At 34.9% G+C, this 18,770-nt stretch overlaps 1 protein-coding gene across 1 annotated transcript; it reads left to right on the plus strand.

Moving 5' to 3' along the window:
- Positions 1 to 57: 57 nt before the first annotated feature.
- Positions 58 to 18,754, plus strand: LOC111059369. The gene is made up of 12 exons (XM_039444884.1): positions 58 to 274; positions 2,420 to 2,533; positions 3,787 to 3,995; positions 5,227 to 5,446; positions 6,649 to 6,838; positions 8,441 to 8,672; positions 9,898 to 10,062; positions 11,218 to 11,371; positions 12,877 to 13,057; positions 14,391 to 14,609; positions 16,329 to 16,576; positions 17,739 to 18,754. The coding sequence occupies exons 1-12, from the start codon at positions 78 to 80 to the stop codon at positions 17,911 to 17,913; spliced, it is 2,304 nt and encodes a 767-aa protein (XP_039300818.1). The 5' UTR covers positions 58 to 77; the 3' UTR covers positions 17,914 to 18,754.
- The last annotated feature ends 16 nt before the right edge of the window (positions 18,755 to 18,770 follow it).

Below are 18,770 nucleotides of genomic sequence, written 5' to 3' on the forward strand. Positions count from 1 at the left end.
ATACTAATGGATTGATTGAATGAATGAAATTTAATTTGAATTGGTTGTGTTTAGTGGATGTGCCGGCGCGTCACCTGATGAGCAACGGCGAGATCATCAAGTTTCGGATGGAGATGTCGCAGCGAGTGACGCATCAGCTGGTGACGCACATCTTCGCCATCTACGTGCAGGAGGTGTTGGGCTACCAGGGCGTAGAGTTGCTTGTCAGCCGCGACAACTTCAACACGACACACTACCTGTCGCGTCTCACCGAATCTACCAACAGTATCGACTCGTGAGTTATATCGTCAATAATTTATTCATATCAAAAGACCCGTTATAATGTCTTTTATCTTCCGATTATTATATCAATAAGTTATTCATATCAAAAGACCGGTATGAATGTCTTTTGTCTACCGATTTTTCAATATTTTAATTCAACTCTCACTATATCTTGTGATAACTAATAAGTTCGTCAATTTCGAATTGATTCGACTCTATAGCAAGTTTGCGAGATTCACTTTGAATTTTCAACGTAAGTTGAATCTTGAATGAGAAGCATTGATCTCATATATCTTTATATACAGAATCAGTCTTATGTATGGGAACCCTTATGTCACCCTTTTAAGGGGTTGAAATTCATTTGTACGTCAAAAGGTTGAATATTTGACCAATAACTTATCATGAAAGTTACAGTATTATATCTTTAACAGTCTCCAACTTAGGGTACGTTTATGTCGGAGCTGCGAATAGTGATAAAAGCTGCGATTCTAGCAACGCGTAGATAATACCAACGTGCTTTCTAATAGGCCTGTTTATGTCTGAGCTGCGATGAAAATCGATCTTGGGTCCTGACCATCGATAAGAGCATCGATAATGGCTCGGTCCATTTTCGAAGCTAGTATCGAGGCTAGTATCGAGTTGTAGAATACAAAGTACAAACATGTACCGATATTTTTTCATGATTTGGGTTGATTTATATGTGGAGTTTCGTAAGCAAGTGACATTTTCCTTACTTTATTAAACTATTTCTTATTCAATTAAAAAATTCTATCTTATTGTCAATGATAATAATGAAACATAATATAGACCTTGATGTATGCATTTCAAGAATAATATTCAATTGTTTCTATTTTATCAAAGAATATAACTTTCTTGTATAAACCTACTTACCTTAATGTTAGCATTAATCGCTCCTCTGCCATGATAGGACTTATGTGATAATTATTTCAGTCCTTTTGGAGATTATTGGAAACTCTCGTCAAAATGTAGTCGAAAGTTTCTATTTCCATTCTCATATAGTCAAAAATTTTTTTGGATGCTGTCTTAAATCCTTATACAAATGATGATACTCCCCAAATACATTCCTCTCCACATTGATAGGATGTGCATAATATTCACGTTCTCTACAACCTAGTAAGTAATGCTTTACTGTATTCGATGCAAAAATAAAATCTTCATCAGAATCACTCATTATAGCATACACAAATTGGTTTTTCAATACATGAACTCACGAATCAAGCTTTAAGCACGACTGTCGGCATGAACAGTCGATAGAAGCTGAGCGCTACTCCCTACTAGCATCGCTTCTCTCATCGTTGCTAGGATCGTTTATCACAGCTCCGACATAAACGTACCCTTATAGAAGGGTTTCCACACATATGACTCACTCTGTAGATTTAGGAATGCCGCCAGTTTAAAGAGAGTCTCAATAGAAAACATCAAATCAAATCACACTCTTTATTTACACATTGTTGTATAAAATGTTAATTGTATCAAGTAGTGTATAGTCAAAGTATAAAATGAAAGCATAAAACATTTATGCTATACAGTAAGCCACTACATCAATCATGTATAATATGAGTATAGTTTGTAAGTTTTCTTATATTATTGTAAGGTGATTTCATCATTAATTTACATGTGGTAAAAGGGGCATTTTATAGAATTGACGAATTTTTTGATAATGAAACCACCTTACAATAACATAAGAAAAGTTACAAATTATATTCATATTACACATGATTGATGTAGTGGCCTACTGTGTAGCATACAGTATCAAATTTTCGACAAGTTAGAAACGTTTTTGTTTCAGAAGATGAGTGGGTAGTGAAAAATAGAACTTTTTCAGAAATAATATTGTAATTATTATTCCATATTAAACATCATAAGTAGACTCTGAGCAGAAATTCATTGGATTTTGGATAGAAGAACTATAGATTGAAGCGTTAAGTATACGGTAGTGGAATTGACAGTATTCTCAAGCTCTTTGAAGAGACTCCATAACATCAATTTTGTTCTACAAAATATTTTTTTTGTTTGTGGATGAGTTGACAGAATGAGAATGTGTGTACGAGTGAGCCAAAATTCATTGGAAAGCAGGGGTTTGATTTTCATTGAAAGTTGTGGAGATAATTGTTATGGTTTTATTTTGTGTTAACAGAGTACCAGACGTGATAGCGAACTTGGAGCTGTGGTTGCCGCCCGAAACGAGTCTGTACTCACAGAAAGTTCATGACCATTTCAGGGAAGCTGGTAACTCTGGACCTCCTGGAAGGTAACTCAAATATTGCAATATAAATTCATTTAAATCATGTATAAACTTAGATCTTCTCATCCTACTAAGCTAAATAACCAACTGGGGTTAGCACTAATTGAGGGAGCAGAGTTCCATGTAATTTTTATGATGGATTTCTTTATAAATAAAAATTGGAATCTAAGTTACATAGTCACGACATGTTTTGTCTATTTAATGCCATTATGAAGTCTAAATAATTTAAAAAGGGTACTTGGATTTCAATTTTTATTTATATTCAAAAGTAGCCCTAAAGAGAAAAAGACAATTTGATGGATTTCTTTAATATGTCCTCATATCATTGCCAAATTATCAAAAGTAGTTCCTACCTAAAGTCCCCTTCTTCTATACTGTTATCATCTTATCTCATTTCTAACTGCACGATATTAGAAGTGTCTATATTATAGCCTTGGCCGCTGCTACCTCCAATGCACCAATCAGCCTAGTAATTTTGCTCAGTGAGTCATCAGCCTGATGATGTTTGAATATTGTTTCCCCTAATCATTGTATAATGTTTGTCTCTATAATGAATGAAAATCCTTCATATTATGCTCTCAGTCGTCATTGTATGATTTGTCGTATCTGATAGGTATCCTGGTGACCCAGATTTAGGGAACGTAGCCTTCTTACAGCTTCAATTATTCATATTTTAGAGCTGGTTCTTCTTTTTTTAGAAACAAAAACCTTGACGATGGAGAGGTGATGCATGCATATTATACAGTAGTGGGGTCTCCAGAGCATACTCACTTTGATTGAGAAAGGACCCTACTACATGATCAAGAAAGTTTCAATGCCCTAACACAGAGTGTCCAAGAGAGTGGACTCCTGGTCGGTCTATTGACAATTGAACTGAAACTGAACTCCATTCTCATAACTATTTGCTGCTTCTAAAAAATTAATTATTAAGTTTATGATAAAATCTTCTGTAATTCGGTAATAGCAATGTATTCATCAATATTTTAATTGTATATATTTATATACTGATATATTGCCAATATTTATATGTATATGTATATCGATAAATAAATAAAATTTTGTTTAGGGTACTTATATCATGTTATCAGTCATTTTATGATTGAATCAGTAACAACGTGATTAAATTGAATCTCTTTATAATTAAGGCGACTTTTCAAACATTAGTAAAGTAGTGTTGTAGTGTTCTTGTAGTTTTATGTGAAAAACAAACTCGACTTAGTGTCTATAAATGAATGAACGTCCTTGTTTGCGGTTTCTAGATTCGGGTGGTTCTTCCCGCGCCGGCACCTAGGCGCCACGCCGACCATGGACCACTACTCGGTGCTTCAGTCGCCGAACAGCTCGGCGATATTCGCCGTCGGCGCCGGCGAGTTGGAGGCGTTGCGACGGCGCTATGCAGTGAACGCCACGAGCGGCAAATATTTCTGTGACGCCGACGTCTGCAAGGATGGCGTCTTCACGCCCAAGCGCATAAACTCAAACCAAACTAATTTTATAGTCATTTTAATTAGTTACAATTTTGATTTAAATCTTTACTCAATTTTGTTCACTTCTAAAGCTGCGTACAGACTAGGGCACCACGAACACGCATATTTCTCTTTTCATCAGCTGATGCAACGCTTATTAAATCTGTACTTCACTGTTTATGTACAAATACACATATAATCTGCTGATGAAAAGTGACATGCGCGTTATCGCGGCGCTTAAGTCTGTATGCAGCTTAAGGTTAGGCGCACACCAGTTAGTCAAGACAAAACAAGACATATGATCGGACAAGTTTAGTCACAATACTTCACATTGTTGCTTATGACGCAACTCACACTGAATAGTCATTGCAATTAGACATGTCTTCATAAGCAACCATGTGAAGTATTGTGACTAAACGTGACTAGTCTTGTCTCGACTAACCAGTGTACGCCCAGCGTGAGGCACATCTCGGTTTAAACGTAGGCTAGATTGATCAGCTGTTCGTTTAAACCCCGAATGAAACACATTGTATTGAATATAACCATGAGGCAATTTATGTGCCATCTCGGTTCAAACGGAGATAGATCAGCTGGTGGTTTAAACCCGCAATGATAATTAACCCGACACATTATAATAAACGCGATCATGTAATCGTAGTTTACCGTTAAACGTGGTTGGTGCATATTTTTGTTATTGATAAACCAGCATTTTCAACCCGTCTGTCTAGAAGCTTGCCAACTCAGACTTGAACCGGTAGCCAACAGAATATATAAGTATTTCGTATTTATGACAATAAATCCAATTCATCTAACATAATGAGAATATCTTTTCCATTAACACTCTACTGATGTAGAATATGATGTATGATATTGATAATATGATACAAAGAAAAGTGGCAAGGAGAAAGAGCCAATAGTTTGAGAAAATATCGATTTTAAAAATAATCCATCCAAAATGTTTCAGGAAAACACCTACTTTTCACGTGTCAGGCTACTGGGAAAACGAATAGATTTTCAAGAAGATGTTAATGCTAAAGGCGGATTCACACATATCAGTGTCTGGGTTTAATGATTTCTATTGGGATTATTCACCCTGAGCCCGGCCAAGCGTGTATTAGAACTTATGGAATAATATTTTAACTGAACCTCACACGGAGACTCCATCTTTAATGTTCACTCGAAATAGATAGAATAAATTAAATGTTAATAGATTTTTTATTATTTGTTGGTTAGATGCAACCAGTTTTGTGGTGGAGCACATCAACCACCTGGGCCTGTTCGTGCAAGTGCTGTGGGTGGGAGACAACCTGGAGAGTGCCGTTCAAGACATGCACAACGTGCTGGAGACGGAAGAGGCCGCACTACACGCACGGCAACGACGGTCGGACGAGGCCGCACTAGAAGAAAGCCGGTGGTTGTCGGACGAGGCCTTGCTACACGGACCGCATCGAAGGTAAGAAATGACTGAATAGAATGTTCAAGGCATCATGAAGCAGCGACTTCTTCATCTGTTCAAAAGCGTACGCATGTACGAACATTTCTGTTTATATGTTTATATATATGTATGTGACCGGATCTCGAAAACGGCTCTAACGACTCTTACGAAATTTGGAACAAAGTAGGTTTATGATATGAAAATTCGAATGTACTAGGAGACAATAATGTCAAAATTAAACATGTATAGTATAGACAACTACAACTATTTGTCCTTTTTAATGCATAATCTCTGAACATCCCAATGTTGAATTTTCAAAAAAATTGCCTCAGGACCTTCCAAGATTTTCAAAATTCGCTCCACCTCTGCTCCTGCTCACAGCAAATTGAGGTTTTGATTCAGCATACTTCGTTTTTTGAACTTTGTCTGCTGGAGAGTAGCCCGTTTTATATGGGAATAATAATATTTAATGCACTCCCAACTCACATTAGAGAAATTGAGGGCTTGAATGAGTTTAAAAGAACAGAGTGTTACCGCCAACCAGTTGCTTCTGTGACCGTAACACAGAGAATTCAAAGATTATTTTTTTTTATTCCATAAAAATTAGCGGACTTACTTGAAAGATGATTTTTGCTTCATACAGGCTATGTTTTGTGAAATTTATTGTGTTATCTTGTCTGTTTTGTATGTGTATATGGTGTAAATTATTAACATTAGATTAGAATTCTATACTTTGACGTGTCATATACTGCAGGAGTGTTGCTTCTCTGTTGCAGTTTCATTTCTCGAAAAAGAAATTGAAGAAAAAGAAAGACAATTTTATTGCAAAACTATTTCCTATTACTCATAATATATTAAGCGAGGTTATGATGCATGTATATATTTTGTATGGTTTCTTAATAATAATTTATACATTATCATTCCTTTGTACTTTGAAGCGAAGCTTGGTTCCTCTGATATTTATATTTTTCTAATGTGCATGAGAAGATTCAATTTCAAATTCAATTCAAAAAGTTATCATTTCATAAGTCGTACAAGCAATTACAGTGGTAGCCTACATCATAAAATAAGAATACACTTTACAATAAAAATAAGACAATGTCAGCACCACAGAAATGACAGCAGATATACAAATATATATTAAGAAATATTTACTCTCGCACAGGCATTACTGCCTGTGTGCGAGAATGAGAAATACCGTAATTAAATTTGATTTTCAGGTCGTTTGTGTTCCTGCACTGGACGCCATCGCGACTGGTCGTGCCCGAGGACGACCGCTACGTCTCGGTTGCGTTCCCGCCGTGCGAATCGCTGTCGTCGACGGCTGCGGACGGCTGCAAGTACGACCTCAATCGACTCGTCAAGATCATCTGGTCAAGGCTCGATAAGGCTGGGCCCTATATACATAATGTGAGTAACCTGTTCATGTAAACCACTTCTTAGATTTCGTATTACTTCAGACTCTGAGACACTTTGCAAAGGAATTTGTGATCCTAGAATAGTCTATGAGGCGCTACACAAGAATATAATCTTATCTTTATGATGACTGTGACTGTAGGCCTACTTACTGGAAGGCTAGGCGCACACCAGTTAGTCAAGACAAGACATGATCAGACACGTTTAGTCACAATACTTCACATTGTTGCTTATGAAGACATGTCTAATTGCAATGACTAATCAGTGTGTGTTGCGTCTTAAGCAACAATGTGAAATATTGTGACTAAACTTGTCTGATCATGTCTTGTCTTGTCTTGACTAACTGGTGTGTGCCTAGCCTAAGTGATACACTGATGTAGCCTACTGTGATACTGAGTGGAGTGATCTGCCTGAACTATTTAGTTTCTTCTAGTTGCTTTTAGGTTTCAATCTCAAGTAAACTCCATATTGTTCTCTTACTGAATATTTTTTTGTAATGCAAATAAATAGGTTTTGTTACTTTGACAGTGATTGTTTCTTTTCACCAGCACACAAACTATGGTTTTGCTGGCACTGAAACATCAAATTATCCAAAATAATTTAGTTTTCCCAGTTCTAGCTCACTCGAATCCTACAATCACTGCATAATTCATGTCTTTGGATAATTGAATGGTGATGTTTTTCATATTTGTACAATCATCGAGTACTTTCTGATTTTGATGTGGGAGAGATTCACGTTTTAAAGTCAGTGGAAAGGATAGGGCGGTATAATTGCCATGTTTCTTTTCTCTTATAGTTGATTCTTGTTAATAATAGTCGATTATGTCTCACACCAATTATATTCACCAAGAAAAAATAGTTCTTCTCCTTATTTAATAATGTGTTTTCGAGGTAAAATATTCTGCTAGTCCATAATTTCTCCATACAGACAGTTCAGCAGCAGTGCGGATTTGCAAAGGATCTGATTCGTCTAATGACATACTAGTCCAAAACTCAGGAATACATTTCCATTTGCTATCCAGGGCCGGTTTCCGAGCTCGGGATTTAGCTAAGCTCTAGGCTTTGAACAGCTGGAGTCAGAAAATTGGCTTTCTGAAACGAAGCATAGTCGCAGTGCACGTTTAAATTAAATTTCGAAAAACTAGAAAATTGAACACAGAATAAAATAAAGAGAATAGTGTAAAGTTTTAGCTATTTTGAATTATTTAGGAATGTTTCGTTTCGTCAAGGGAGAAAGTTTCCAATTATAGAAATGAGAAAATGAAGATTATCATAAAAGCTGAGACTACGCCCCGTTTCGGAAAGCCAATTTTCTGTCTCCAGCTGTTTAAAGTCTAGAAGTTGGCTGAATCCCGAGCTCGGAAACCGGCCCTAAATGGAATAAGCTCACAACAGATGCTTACTCCATAACTTAAATCTCACTTTGGGTATTTCATCTATTATCTAGGTATCATCAATGAATTATTGCTTTCCATATTGGTGTCTTTCAATCATTGGGTACATATAAATCAATACACATACCAATAACATTGGTCTCTTTTATCATCATAGTTTTGCACAGAATGTTGATTTCGTTTATTGTGGTTGTGGGGACAGGCACTGATCAACATGGAGTTTAAGGCGAGCGATTACCGCGACCTGTTGCAGCGATACGAGCGCGGCCTGGCGTTGGGTAGGGGCATCTACGACGTGGCCTGTGATTGGATGCGCGACAACCTCGCTGTCTACGAGCGCTGGACAGCCGAAACTGTCGACGTCAGCGAATTGTACATTGGCGGCATATTCCCTGTGCTCATACCTGAGTACAACGGCCAGGGTATACTGTGGGGTGAGTCACATACTCTATAGTGAGATCAACTTATGTCAGGATTCCTTACCTACAACATTGATGTTTCCCATTCAACCAATACTGACATTTCTCAGTGAATCCTACTATAACTCGGTTAGGTTATTGTTATTAGATATCAGAGTAATTCTTCAACTAAAATTCTAGTTAGGAGATTTTGAAAAAAAATCTCTAATTTATTTGAGAGAATGTCGTTTAATTGGTTCCTTCCATCATCATAATTAGCTCTACTAACTGAAAGAGCTAATAAATGATGTTGTTGATCCACTTTTTTGAGATTTTCCACTGTAGAATAAGATACACTATTTAAATAAACAGTGGAGTAGGAATAATTAATTGACTGCAAAATGAATTAGTATTCAATACGAAGTTATCAACGTGACTATTCAATGTGAAATAGAATAATCGATTAGGCCTATTCTTTTTTCAGTCAATTAATTCTACTCTACAATTAATTTGAAAGTGTATAAAAATGTTCCACATAGTATTGATGATGCAAGTAGGTAATATAGTCTACTAATATAATGTAATGTATAAAATCACTTCACTTATATGGACCACTTTATTAAAATTATTAAAAACAATATTAAAACATAAAGTACCTTTTTATTTAATACATTTAAAAACATTTCAAAGAATTAGTTTCGGCCTACTTTGGTCATTCAAGTTTAAATGCAAGAATAAACAAGAAGTTTAAATGCAAGAATAAACAAGTTGATATTAGATAATGTATCAACTCGTTTATTCTTGTATTCAAACTTGAAAATGGCCAAAGTAGGCCGAAACTAGTTGTTTGAAATGCTATAAAGTTCAAAATGTATTCTTTTATTCAAAAGGGTACTTTTCGTTTTTATATTGTTTTCAATAATGTAATGTATCTACAGTAATATTTTAATAGTTCATAACAACACACTAGTCTCTTGTGTAGGTACTCAATCAATTTCTATTTTTCAGTCTATCAATTATCTGCTGATATTATAACACAGTATCCTGCTGAGCATTGTCAGCATCAGCCAGTTATTTGTTTGATTATTTAATTATTATTACATTGCTACTTAATGAGAATTCCAAATTCTTGTAGATCGGAAGCAGTATCAATTCAAAAATCTTCCAAACTTTGACAATTTACTTCTACAAAAATGACATCCACGCTTCAGCTACTGTTTTGAATTTGATTTCATTTATACATGAACGGTTGTAATTGCAGCGTCGAAGATGGCGGTAGACGCAGTGAATGCCAACAGTTCGGTGTTGAGCGGCTACAAACTGACTCTTCTTCCCAAGGATGGCAAGTGTCGCTCGGATGCCGTCATTAAGAGTTTCGTTGAGTTCATCAAAGCTGATCGATTCCCCAAACTGGCTGGCATTTTAGGTGAGATTTTCACCATATATGTTACCCTTCTATTACAGGATTCTCACGAAAAAATAAAAATATTCTATGTGAACTGGAATACTTTTTACACGGCTTTGTTGAAATAGAAAAGTGACTGGTAAATTGACGAGTTTATAAGAATTTGTTCTATCATAATTTGTAGAATATTTAATCAATTTTTTAAATGTTTGGAAAAAATGCAATCAAATTTTTTAGGCTTAGCCTGTTGTCCTTTGCCAATCGATGTATATGATTTGTGCTGGTATTTATATGTACCTAGTAAATAAATTGAAAAAACAACTTTAGATTGTTGCCATGAAACGAAACATTCAAAATAAATTCTTCAAGCATGTCACAATTATTATTAGGCCAAAATAAAGATTTCAAAAATAAAAGAAAAATCTATGGTACTACCAGCATCATAGATGGATAGCATGGATGAAATAATTATTAATAATATCCTATAAATATGATTATTTCTGGCTTGAATCTATTAATAAAATGATTATTAACAATATATCACAAAATTATTATTTCTAGCTTGAATTAATGACAACCTTATCTCTAAATCCTGATGGCAACATTCTTGAAAAATCTTTTAGTCAACTTTTTAGCAGAAATTTGATTGGAATGGATTCGAGTTAACCTATAAGCTGAACAAGAATAACATTTTTGGACTCTATGTTGATGCATTTGAATCCTTTATTCAGCAAAGTAAAGCTCTGCATTTCAGTGAATTTCTGCTATGAAGAGCAAAAAGAGAATACCATTAGTTATTATAGGATTGTTTACAGTCTGCCAATGTTTGAACACTCCCATTACAACCAATGGTATTCTCTCACTACTCAGCAGAAACGTTGAGTAGTACCATAGAGTAGTATCATACCTTCGTATGCTATCTTTTCTCTATGGTAGTGCATAGTAAGTAATTCACTTTACTTTATAACATTCTGCTTTATTTTAATATTGTCAATTTAAAATTATTGTTTTAAATGAAGTGATTTAATTTAATAATTAGATTGTATGGTATGAGATGTTGTGGTATTTCTCCATAATTGAAAGAATAAGACTTTGATATTGTCAATACCATTATTTACCTGATTTAATATCAATTACCTGATTTAATTTAGGATCTGTTGACTTTGTGTGTGACAGGTCCAGCTTGTTCGGACTCAGTGGAGCCGCTGGCAGGAGTGGCCACCATCTACAAGACAGTCGTCATGAGTTACAGCGCAGAAGGATCCAACTTTTCCGACCGCGTCAAGTATCCCTACTTCTTTCGAACTATCGGAGAGAATTATCAGTATACGTGAGTATCATTCAATCAATTCTCTTTACAGAATTATGAGATCTTTTAAAACTGTAGGGTATTGAAATGGGATACTTTTTTCGAACTATCGGAGAGAGTTATTATACGTGAGTATCATTCAATCATTTCTATTTACAGAATTATGAAAATTATGAGATCTTTTGCAATTGTAGGGTTTTAAAATAGGATGGTTTTCATACCATGGAAATAATTCCATAAATCAAAGTTTAGTCAATTTAAAGCTTCAAGCTTCCATTTTACTCAAGTTTTTGCTAGGAATCATTGAGGTAATGTGAGCATCATTCATAGTAAAACACCTTGTGCGTCGATAATGGTTAGGATGATGATCAATGCATAGTTTTAATTGCGTTCGTAAAATAATGTTTATTATACGAGGGTCATTTTTTCAACTTCCGATCACTATTATAAGATGAAGACAAACGGTAGGGGTCGACTTTCATAAAGCTGAACAGCTTGTCACTCTGAACAAACGCCCTATGAAACATCAGATCGTCAATTGTTGTCGAGTTATAGACTCACAAACATGGCCACCTCACTCCAGTCTTCCGCAAGTGCCTAGTTATTCGTTTTTGCAAGCAAAAAGCAATAGTTCAGCACAAATCAAACGAAAAATATTCCAAGTTTACGCAGGAATCGTTATGAGTAATGATGTTGGGGGTGAATGGTTTCGGAAAATAAAAAACGTCAGTCGAAATGACTTTCAGAATCGTAGTAATGCATGACAAATCGGACTCACAGTGCTGGTGTTATCAAACGGCTTCTCCAGCAAAACAAGTGGGATAATGGGATAATTTCGATCACCCACCATGCAAACCTGACCTGGCCACTAGTAACTTATACCTTTTACTCAAACCCCAATACACGACTCTGAGGGCAGAGCTTCCATACCTGACTTGACCACTAGTTACTTACCCAAACACAATACATGACCCTGAGTGCAGAGCTTCCAAACTACCGAGGAGCTCCAAAACAACGTCATACCTCACTTTGACTCATTTGGCGGCAGCATTTTATGAAGATGGTTTGGGTAGGCTGGCCCTTCTGGTATGAAAAATGCCTCAACCTTCACGACAATTATTATGTTTGAAAATAATCATGAGTGTAACAAACCAGGAAGATGGTGGATCTGCCGAAAGACCTCGTTGTCACAGTGAGTGATCAATTAATTTATTGGAAAAATCTGACTGCCAGTCGTTCTTGTTAATAGCAAAAAAGTGATTTAATGATAAGCAGTTTGTAATGGAAAACAACATTGAAGGAGTGTAATAAACGTTTGGTGGAAAAATTATCCTTTTGTATACATTCGTTGTCTTTTATTTTTGGCCAATCGGAGGATGAAAAAAATGACCCTCGTAGATTATTGATCGGGGCAACGAATCTATCCAATCTAGGTATTAGATTAAAGGCATACATTTTTAAAACCTTGCAGACTTGACTATGCTGACGAAGTATTTCGTTTAGTTGGAATGAATATTGTTTGGTAGGTTTGTGTACATGCAGCTGATGAAGAAGATGAAGTGGCAGCAGGTGGCAGCCATCACTCAGGACGGCACCAAGTACGGCCAATACATCTCCAAGCTGCAGGACAAGTTCACCGAGAACAAGATGCGATTCCTGTCCAACCGCAAGTACCCCGTCGACCGGGAGCGCGGATCCATGCGGAAGGTACCTACAACACAATATATCGGTTAATCCGATCCTTTTAGTGATTCCTTCTTAGTCTATACTGTGCTATTTTTTGGATAGATATCTCCTGGTCCTATGGTTTTTCCCATTCAGTCATAACTTCACCCTATCCTGGCATATACCTATATTTCCTTTACGTATCCAGATTCCTTCTATACACTCTCAAGGATGGAAGGATTTCCTAGTGCATGGTTAACTATAGTTGGAAATCCTGAAAATCCTCCTCTATTTTAGCACACCCAACAACGAAGCCTGTTACTTTGTATTTGATATTTGTACATTATTTATTATGAATATTTTTGTATTTCGTTCTTATTTTGTGTGTGTTTTTGAATAAATTTGTCACCTCATATCCTCTTCCTTATTATTCTTAAGTTCCTCTTTAGAACATTTAGTACTGTTCTCTACAAGTACTTGAGTGAAATAGAATAGAATAGAGAATGAGATATGGTTATTATTATTATTATTATTATTATTATTATTATTATGGTCTCCCCACCATTCAAAGCCATACGCTAATAATAATAATAAATCGCTTAACCGACCGATTTATCAGTTAATCCGACCTTACCGTACATTAAACAATTAATATCATTTATGGTCACAGAATGTAAATTCAAATTAAATACAGCGTCATCTTTGATACAGTCGATATATTATACAGGGTGTTTCAGAAGTAGTGTCGAAAATTTCAGGGTATTGTTCCTGGATGATAGGAGACTACAAATTTCGTATTTGAAGTGTCCAAAACTCATTTTGTTTTTTCACTTAGGAATTTCTATCTCAAGAACGAAATGTTGTATTGATCTGAAATTTGGCATGATATTATTTATTATTTATTCATGCTATAAAGACTCAACTTAGAAAAAAAATTTCGTTGTAAATTTTCAAAATGGCGGCCATTTTAAATTTTTGACGGCAAATTTCACGAAAACCGTTCAATTTTGAATTGTTCATTCTATTCTGATTAGTGTATTCAGATTGATGATTTGGTGTATAAATTGAAATGGATATAACCTACATAATATTTGGACAATTTTAGACAAAAAGGAATTTGAAGAAGTTTTGGGCGAATGCATGGTTTTTTCTTTTCCAACTATTGTATTGTTTGCTCTAATAAAAGAAATAAATACATTCATTCAATTCTTAGATTGGCTTGAACTCAACGAATCAATTGGTTTCGTACTACTTCTTCTTCTTTTTATTCTTCTTATTTTTTCCTTCTGCTGAAAAACCTAGAGGATTAGCAGTACTCTAAACTATATGATTTTGTATAGAAATATGTATGTTATTTGGATTTAATTTGTTGCAGTACCTGTTGGAAATCAAGAAGGCGAAGATAATAATCGCTGACATCTACAACGACGCGGCGCGCGACGCGATGTGTGAGGCGTACAAGCTGGGCATGACTGCGCGCGAGGGCTATGTGTGGTTCCTCCCCATGTGGATGAACCCGCACTGGTACAACACCACCTACTACAACCAAGTTAACAACGAGAACGTCTCCTGCACCACTGACCAGATGATCAAGGTACAGTATGTCCCAACTATATCATTAGCGTTCAACGTTCAACGCTAAACTAGGTTTAATATACGCATAATCTATTAATAAAAACAATATAAAAATCTTGAAGTACCCTTTATTTTTTTAAAAACTTTAAAATAATTCAACAATTAGTTTCGACCCTAACTTAGGTCATTTTCATGTTGAAATTGAAGATTTAGGTACTTGATGATTAAAATAGATAATTGATTTAGATAATTGAAGATTAAAATATTGAGACTTTCTCAAACTTTTACCTGCTGTGTATAAAACAAAACAACGCATGATCAGTTGTTTGTAAAACAATATACAAATCTTGAAGTACCCTTTATTTTTTTAAAAACTTTAAAATAATTCAACAATTAGTTTCGACCCTAACTTAGGTCAATTTCAACTTGAAATAGTTAGGGTCGAAACTAGTTGTTGAATTATTTTAAAGTTTAAAAAAAAATAAAGGGTACTTCAAGATTTTTATATTGTTCTTATTAATTTGTTAAAAAGTAGCCCATGTGAGTGAAGTGTTTTTAAGCATAATATATTATTATGATGTGTTAAATTCCGGGTCAACAGCTAATCAACCATCGTTTAGACTGAGATGGTGCATAAATGTGACATAAATGGTGTGTGAAAAATCTGTGATCGGCTTGATATTTAATATTCAAGAATAATTTGACGGTAAGTGTTTTGCGGTTTGCACCATTCAATCTTTCTGAAAATCTTGTATTGAATTCTATATAACATGACTACCCGACTACCTTTCCAATAAATAAATGATTTTACATTCAAAATGGCATAGAAACATTTTAGGGTCACAGAAAAGTAGTATTTTAAATTAGAGTTAGATCCCAAATGACCTACCGGCAAATTATCCTCACATAAAAAATATTGAGACGTTCTCAAACTTTTACCTGCTGTGTATAAAACACAACAACGCATGATCAGTTGTTTGTTGAGTTACTTCTACATCAACCTTAATATTTTATACATATTTATTGCGGATTATACCCACGTAAGCTAATTGCCTTTGAGACCACCAAACCAACCCAGCCGGCTGAAATTTATTGTATTGCTAGAGATTATTATATATTACTAAATCTTATTACTTGAATTTTTCTCGTGAAATTTATTGTCAAGTGAGGACTCTCAACAGCATTCAATGATTCATTCTCACATTCTCTTGTTCAGATTTTCGTATATTTTTGTGTAGAGTTGTAAGACGGAAAATTTTATATCAAAATCAAATCAAAGCACGTTTATTTTCCACATTAGGTTTTTTCTTTAATAGTTTTAAATTGTTATTGAGTATATTTTGTTATTTTATTCGACTGAGAAGGTACTAGTATTTAAAGACCAATAGGATATAGGTAGATAATTTCAGTTTATTTAAAGATGGTCGATTATCTATTTGTTAATAATATATTTTATTTACTTACAATGCAAATGACACTAATGTAATAACATTGGTAGATAAAATAATAAGGTAGTCCTTGTGCTATTTTTCTTCCAAATTTATATGTGACAAAGTCCAAGATAAGGTTATAATTTCTCGTGTACAATTTAAAAAAAATTACTCCAAAATAAACATGAAAACTATAAATTTTGAATTTAGATGGCTTTAATTAATAAATCGATTAGAAATATTCCACTCAATTACCACTTGTAACGAATAATAATATATTAATTATTTATTTGTTGCTGACTTTGTAGGCGATCAACGGCCACCTGGGTCTGACGTTTGCGCACTTTGGCCGCGACTCTGACGTCACCCTGGAGAACAGGACGGTGAGCGAGTGGAAGAAGGAGTACCGCGACATCCTGGCCAAGAAGCGCGACGAGGAGTCCATCTACAGTGGCTATGCCTACGACGCCGTCTGGACCTACGCCCTGGCGCTCGACAAACTGCTCAACCTAAACTCGTCATATCTGTCCAATCTGCACAACGAGGACACTGTCAAGTGAGTAGACTCATTCAATAGACTCATTATAGAACACGTTAAGCGTCGGTCCCGGCTGCCTAAAAAGCAGTCGTTAGGTCATGTCAGAGGCCTGAAATTTATCAGTTGCGACCTGAAAACCCTGACACCAGATCTGAGCCAGCCAGGTCACTCGATATTATTATTATTATTATAGAATAGAATATACCGGTTAGGACACTACTTGAAATGTCGATATAGAGAGAATATGTATTTAGTTAGAATGGCTGCTCTCATACTTATCGATTGTCGACCGACGTTTATCGTAGGTCGTTATGGTCGTTCTACGACCATTTTAGAAGAACCTATGGATAGATTTGTAAAAATAATATAGAATATCGATAAGGACTCTCCACTTGAAATGCAGATATAGTAAGAATAATGTGTCATTGTAAGAATGACTGTTCTCACACTCACCTATTGACGACCGACGTTTAAACGGCGTTCACATGACTAAAATTTTCTTTGAATTCAAGAACAGAAACTTGAATTCACTATACCAATGTAGACTATAAGAACAGAAACTTGAATCCACTAAACCAATTTAGACCCTGCTTCATTAATTTGTGTTGATCCAAAACTTGAATCTTCAAGTTTTCTTAAATTGAGTGGATGTTTAACATGTTTGACTTTTGCTATCAAAGTTGATCAACTACTATTCAAACTAAAATGGGGAAATGAGATAAAAACAAAGTCAGTCAATTTAGAATGTTAAAACAACGAAATAAAAAAGTATGATGAAGATGGGATTCATTAGATGTTTTACTTCATAATCACGGTATATATTCAAGTGACTTGACTTCAAGTTTGCAAAAATAGTTCATTTGAATCAAATGCTCAAGAAAAATTGACTAATGTAAACGCCCCTTTATTGGTCGACACTCCATCCTGGTTCATAAAATTAATTGTTAATAGTAATAAATTATGAAAATGAAAATGGAAATCCAGTTCCAATCAATCTATGTAATGGTTCGAAGAATATGTGTTACAAATTTGAAGTTAATTGATAAAAGCATTCGAAGTAATCATCAAAAATGCACTTAAATCCACAGCCCAAAAATGACTGAGCTTCAAGTCAAAAGTAGGAACACGCTAAGCTCGTTCAATAATTAATTAAACATTGAGTGATTTTGTTGATATGCAGACTGCTGGTGCAGTTCATAGCGGACACGGACTTCATGGGTGTTTCGGGCCGAGTGCAGTTCAAGGGTCGCTCCACGCGGCTGTCTGACATTCACGTGGTGCAGTGGCTCAACAACAAGACGCACATTGTTGGCACTTTCCATCCCAACGACTCGGATCCCGACGGTGGAGTGTGAGTCATACAATTTGAATATACACATTTCATATAACCTCACGTAAAACGTACCATGATCTTTATAAATCGCCAATCCACAAACTCCCACTACTTCTTTTTTCATTCTAAATTGTTGATATTCATTCATTATTTATCAATTACTTTATTGAGCATAATATATCTCTACAGATCATCATCTGCCCTGTTGTCTTGTAACGTAAAATAAAAATTATAACAATGCTCGATTTTGATTACTTATCGTTTTACTACGCTGTCTCCAATATATTCCATAAATGCTATATTTATTATTCTCAATCTACGTACTCAATTATAAAACAGCAATAAACTTCTCACTATTAAATGATTTAGTGGGTAAATTAAATTGGTATTTTTAATTATATTATCATAAATATTTATTCTATAGTGAAAGTGTTCCTTTTGGTAAATAAACTGTGATTTGGTTTTGATCCCTGACCCTTGTTCACCATTAAAAGCGAGTTTTGAAACTCCTACATACTGAAATAATCTTATGAGTTTATTCATTTATTTATTCGAGTATAATCTCTTTGGAGACAACCGTTGAACACCCAATAGTTATAAAAAGGAAAGAAGGAACAAAAAACCGTTCATTACGATCAAAAAGTATTAACAATTATTATGAAAATTTAAAAATTCATGCATCTTGAATGGAATAAATGGAAAATAGTGAAAATGATGAGGAATATTGAAATTTTATTGGTGGTTATAGATAGATAGGCCTTTATTCTTAGATTAGATTAGATTATTCGTTAAAGTTTTTAGATTAGATTAGATTATAATATATATAATAATTATAGATAATAGTTATATTTAGATTAGATTATAATATATATAATAATT

Source organism: Nilaparvata lugens, unplaced genomic scaffold (genome assembly GCF_014356525.2).
Source record: "Nilaparvata lugens isolate BPH unplaced genomic scaffold, ASM1435652v1 scaffold5716, whole genome shotgun sequence".
Lineage (NCBI taxonomy): Eukaryota > Metazoa > Arthropoda > Insecta > Hemiptera > Delphacidae > Nilaparvata > Nilaparvata lugens.

What these genes read in the sequence shown, in the direction of transcription:
- LOC111059369 (XM_039444884.1), top strand. Translation starts at nt 78, where the DNA reads ATGAGCAACGGCGAGATCATCAAGTTTCGGATGGAGATGTCGCAGCGA. An exon ending in TCTACCAACAGTATCGACTC is followed by an intron (nt 275 to 2,419) that starts GTGAGTTATATC and finishes TTGTGTTAACAG; the next exon opens with AGTACCAGACGTGATAGCGA. An exon ending in CAAACTGGCTGGCATTTTAG is followed by an intron (nt 10,063 to 11,217) that starts GTGAGATTTTCA and finishes TGTGTGTGACAG; the next exon opens with GTCCAGCTTGTTCGGACTCA.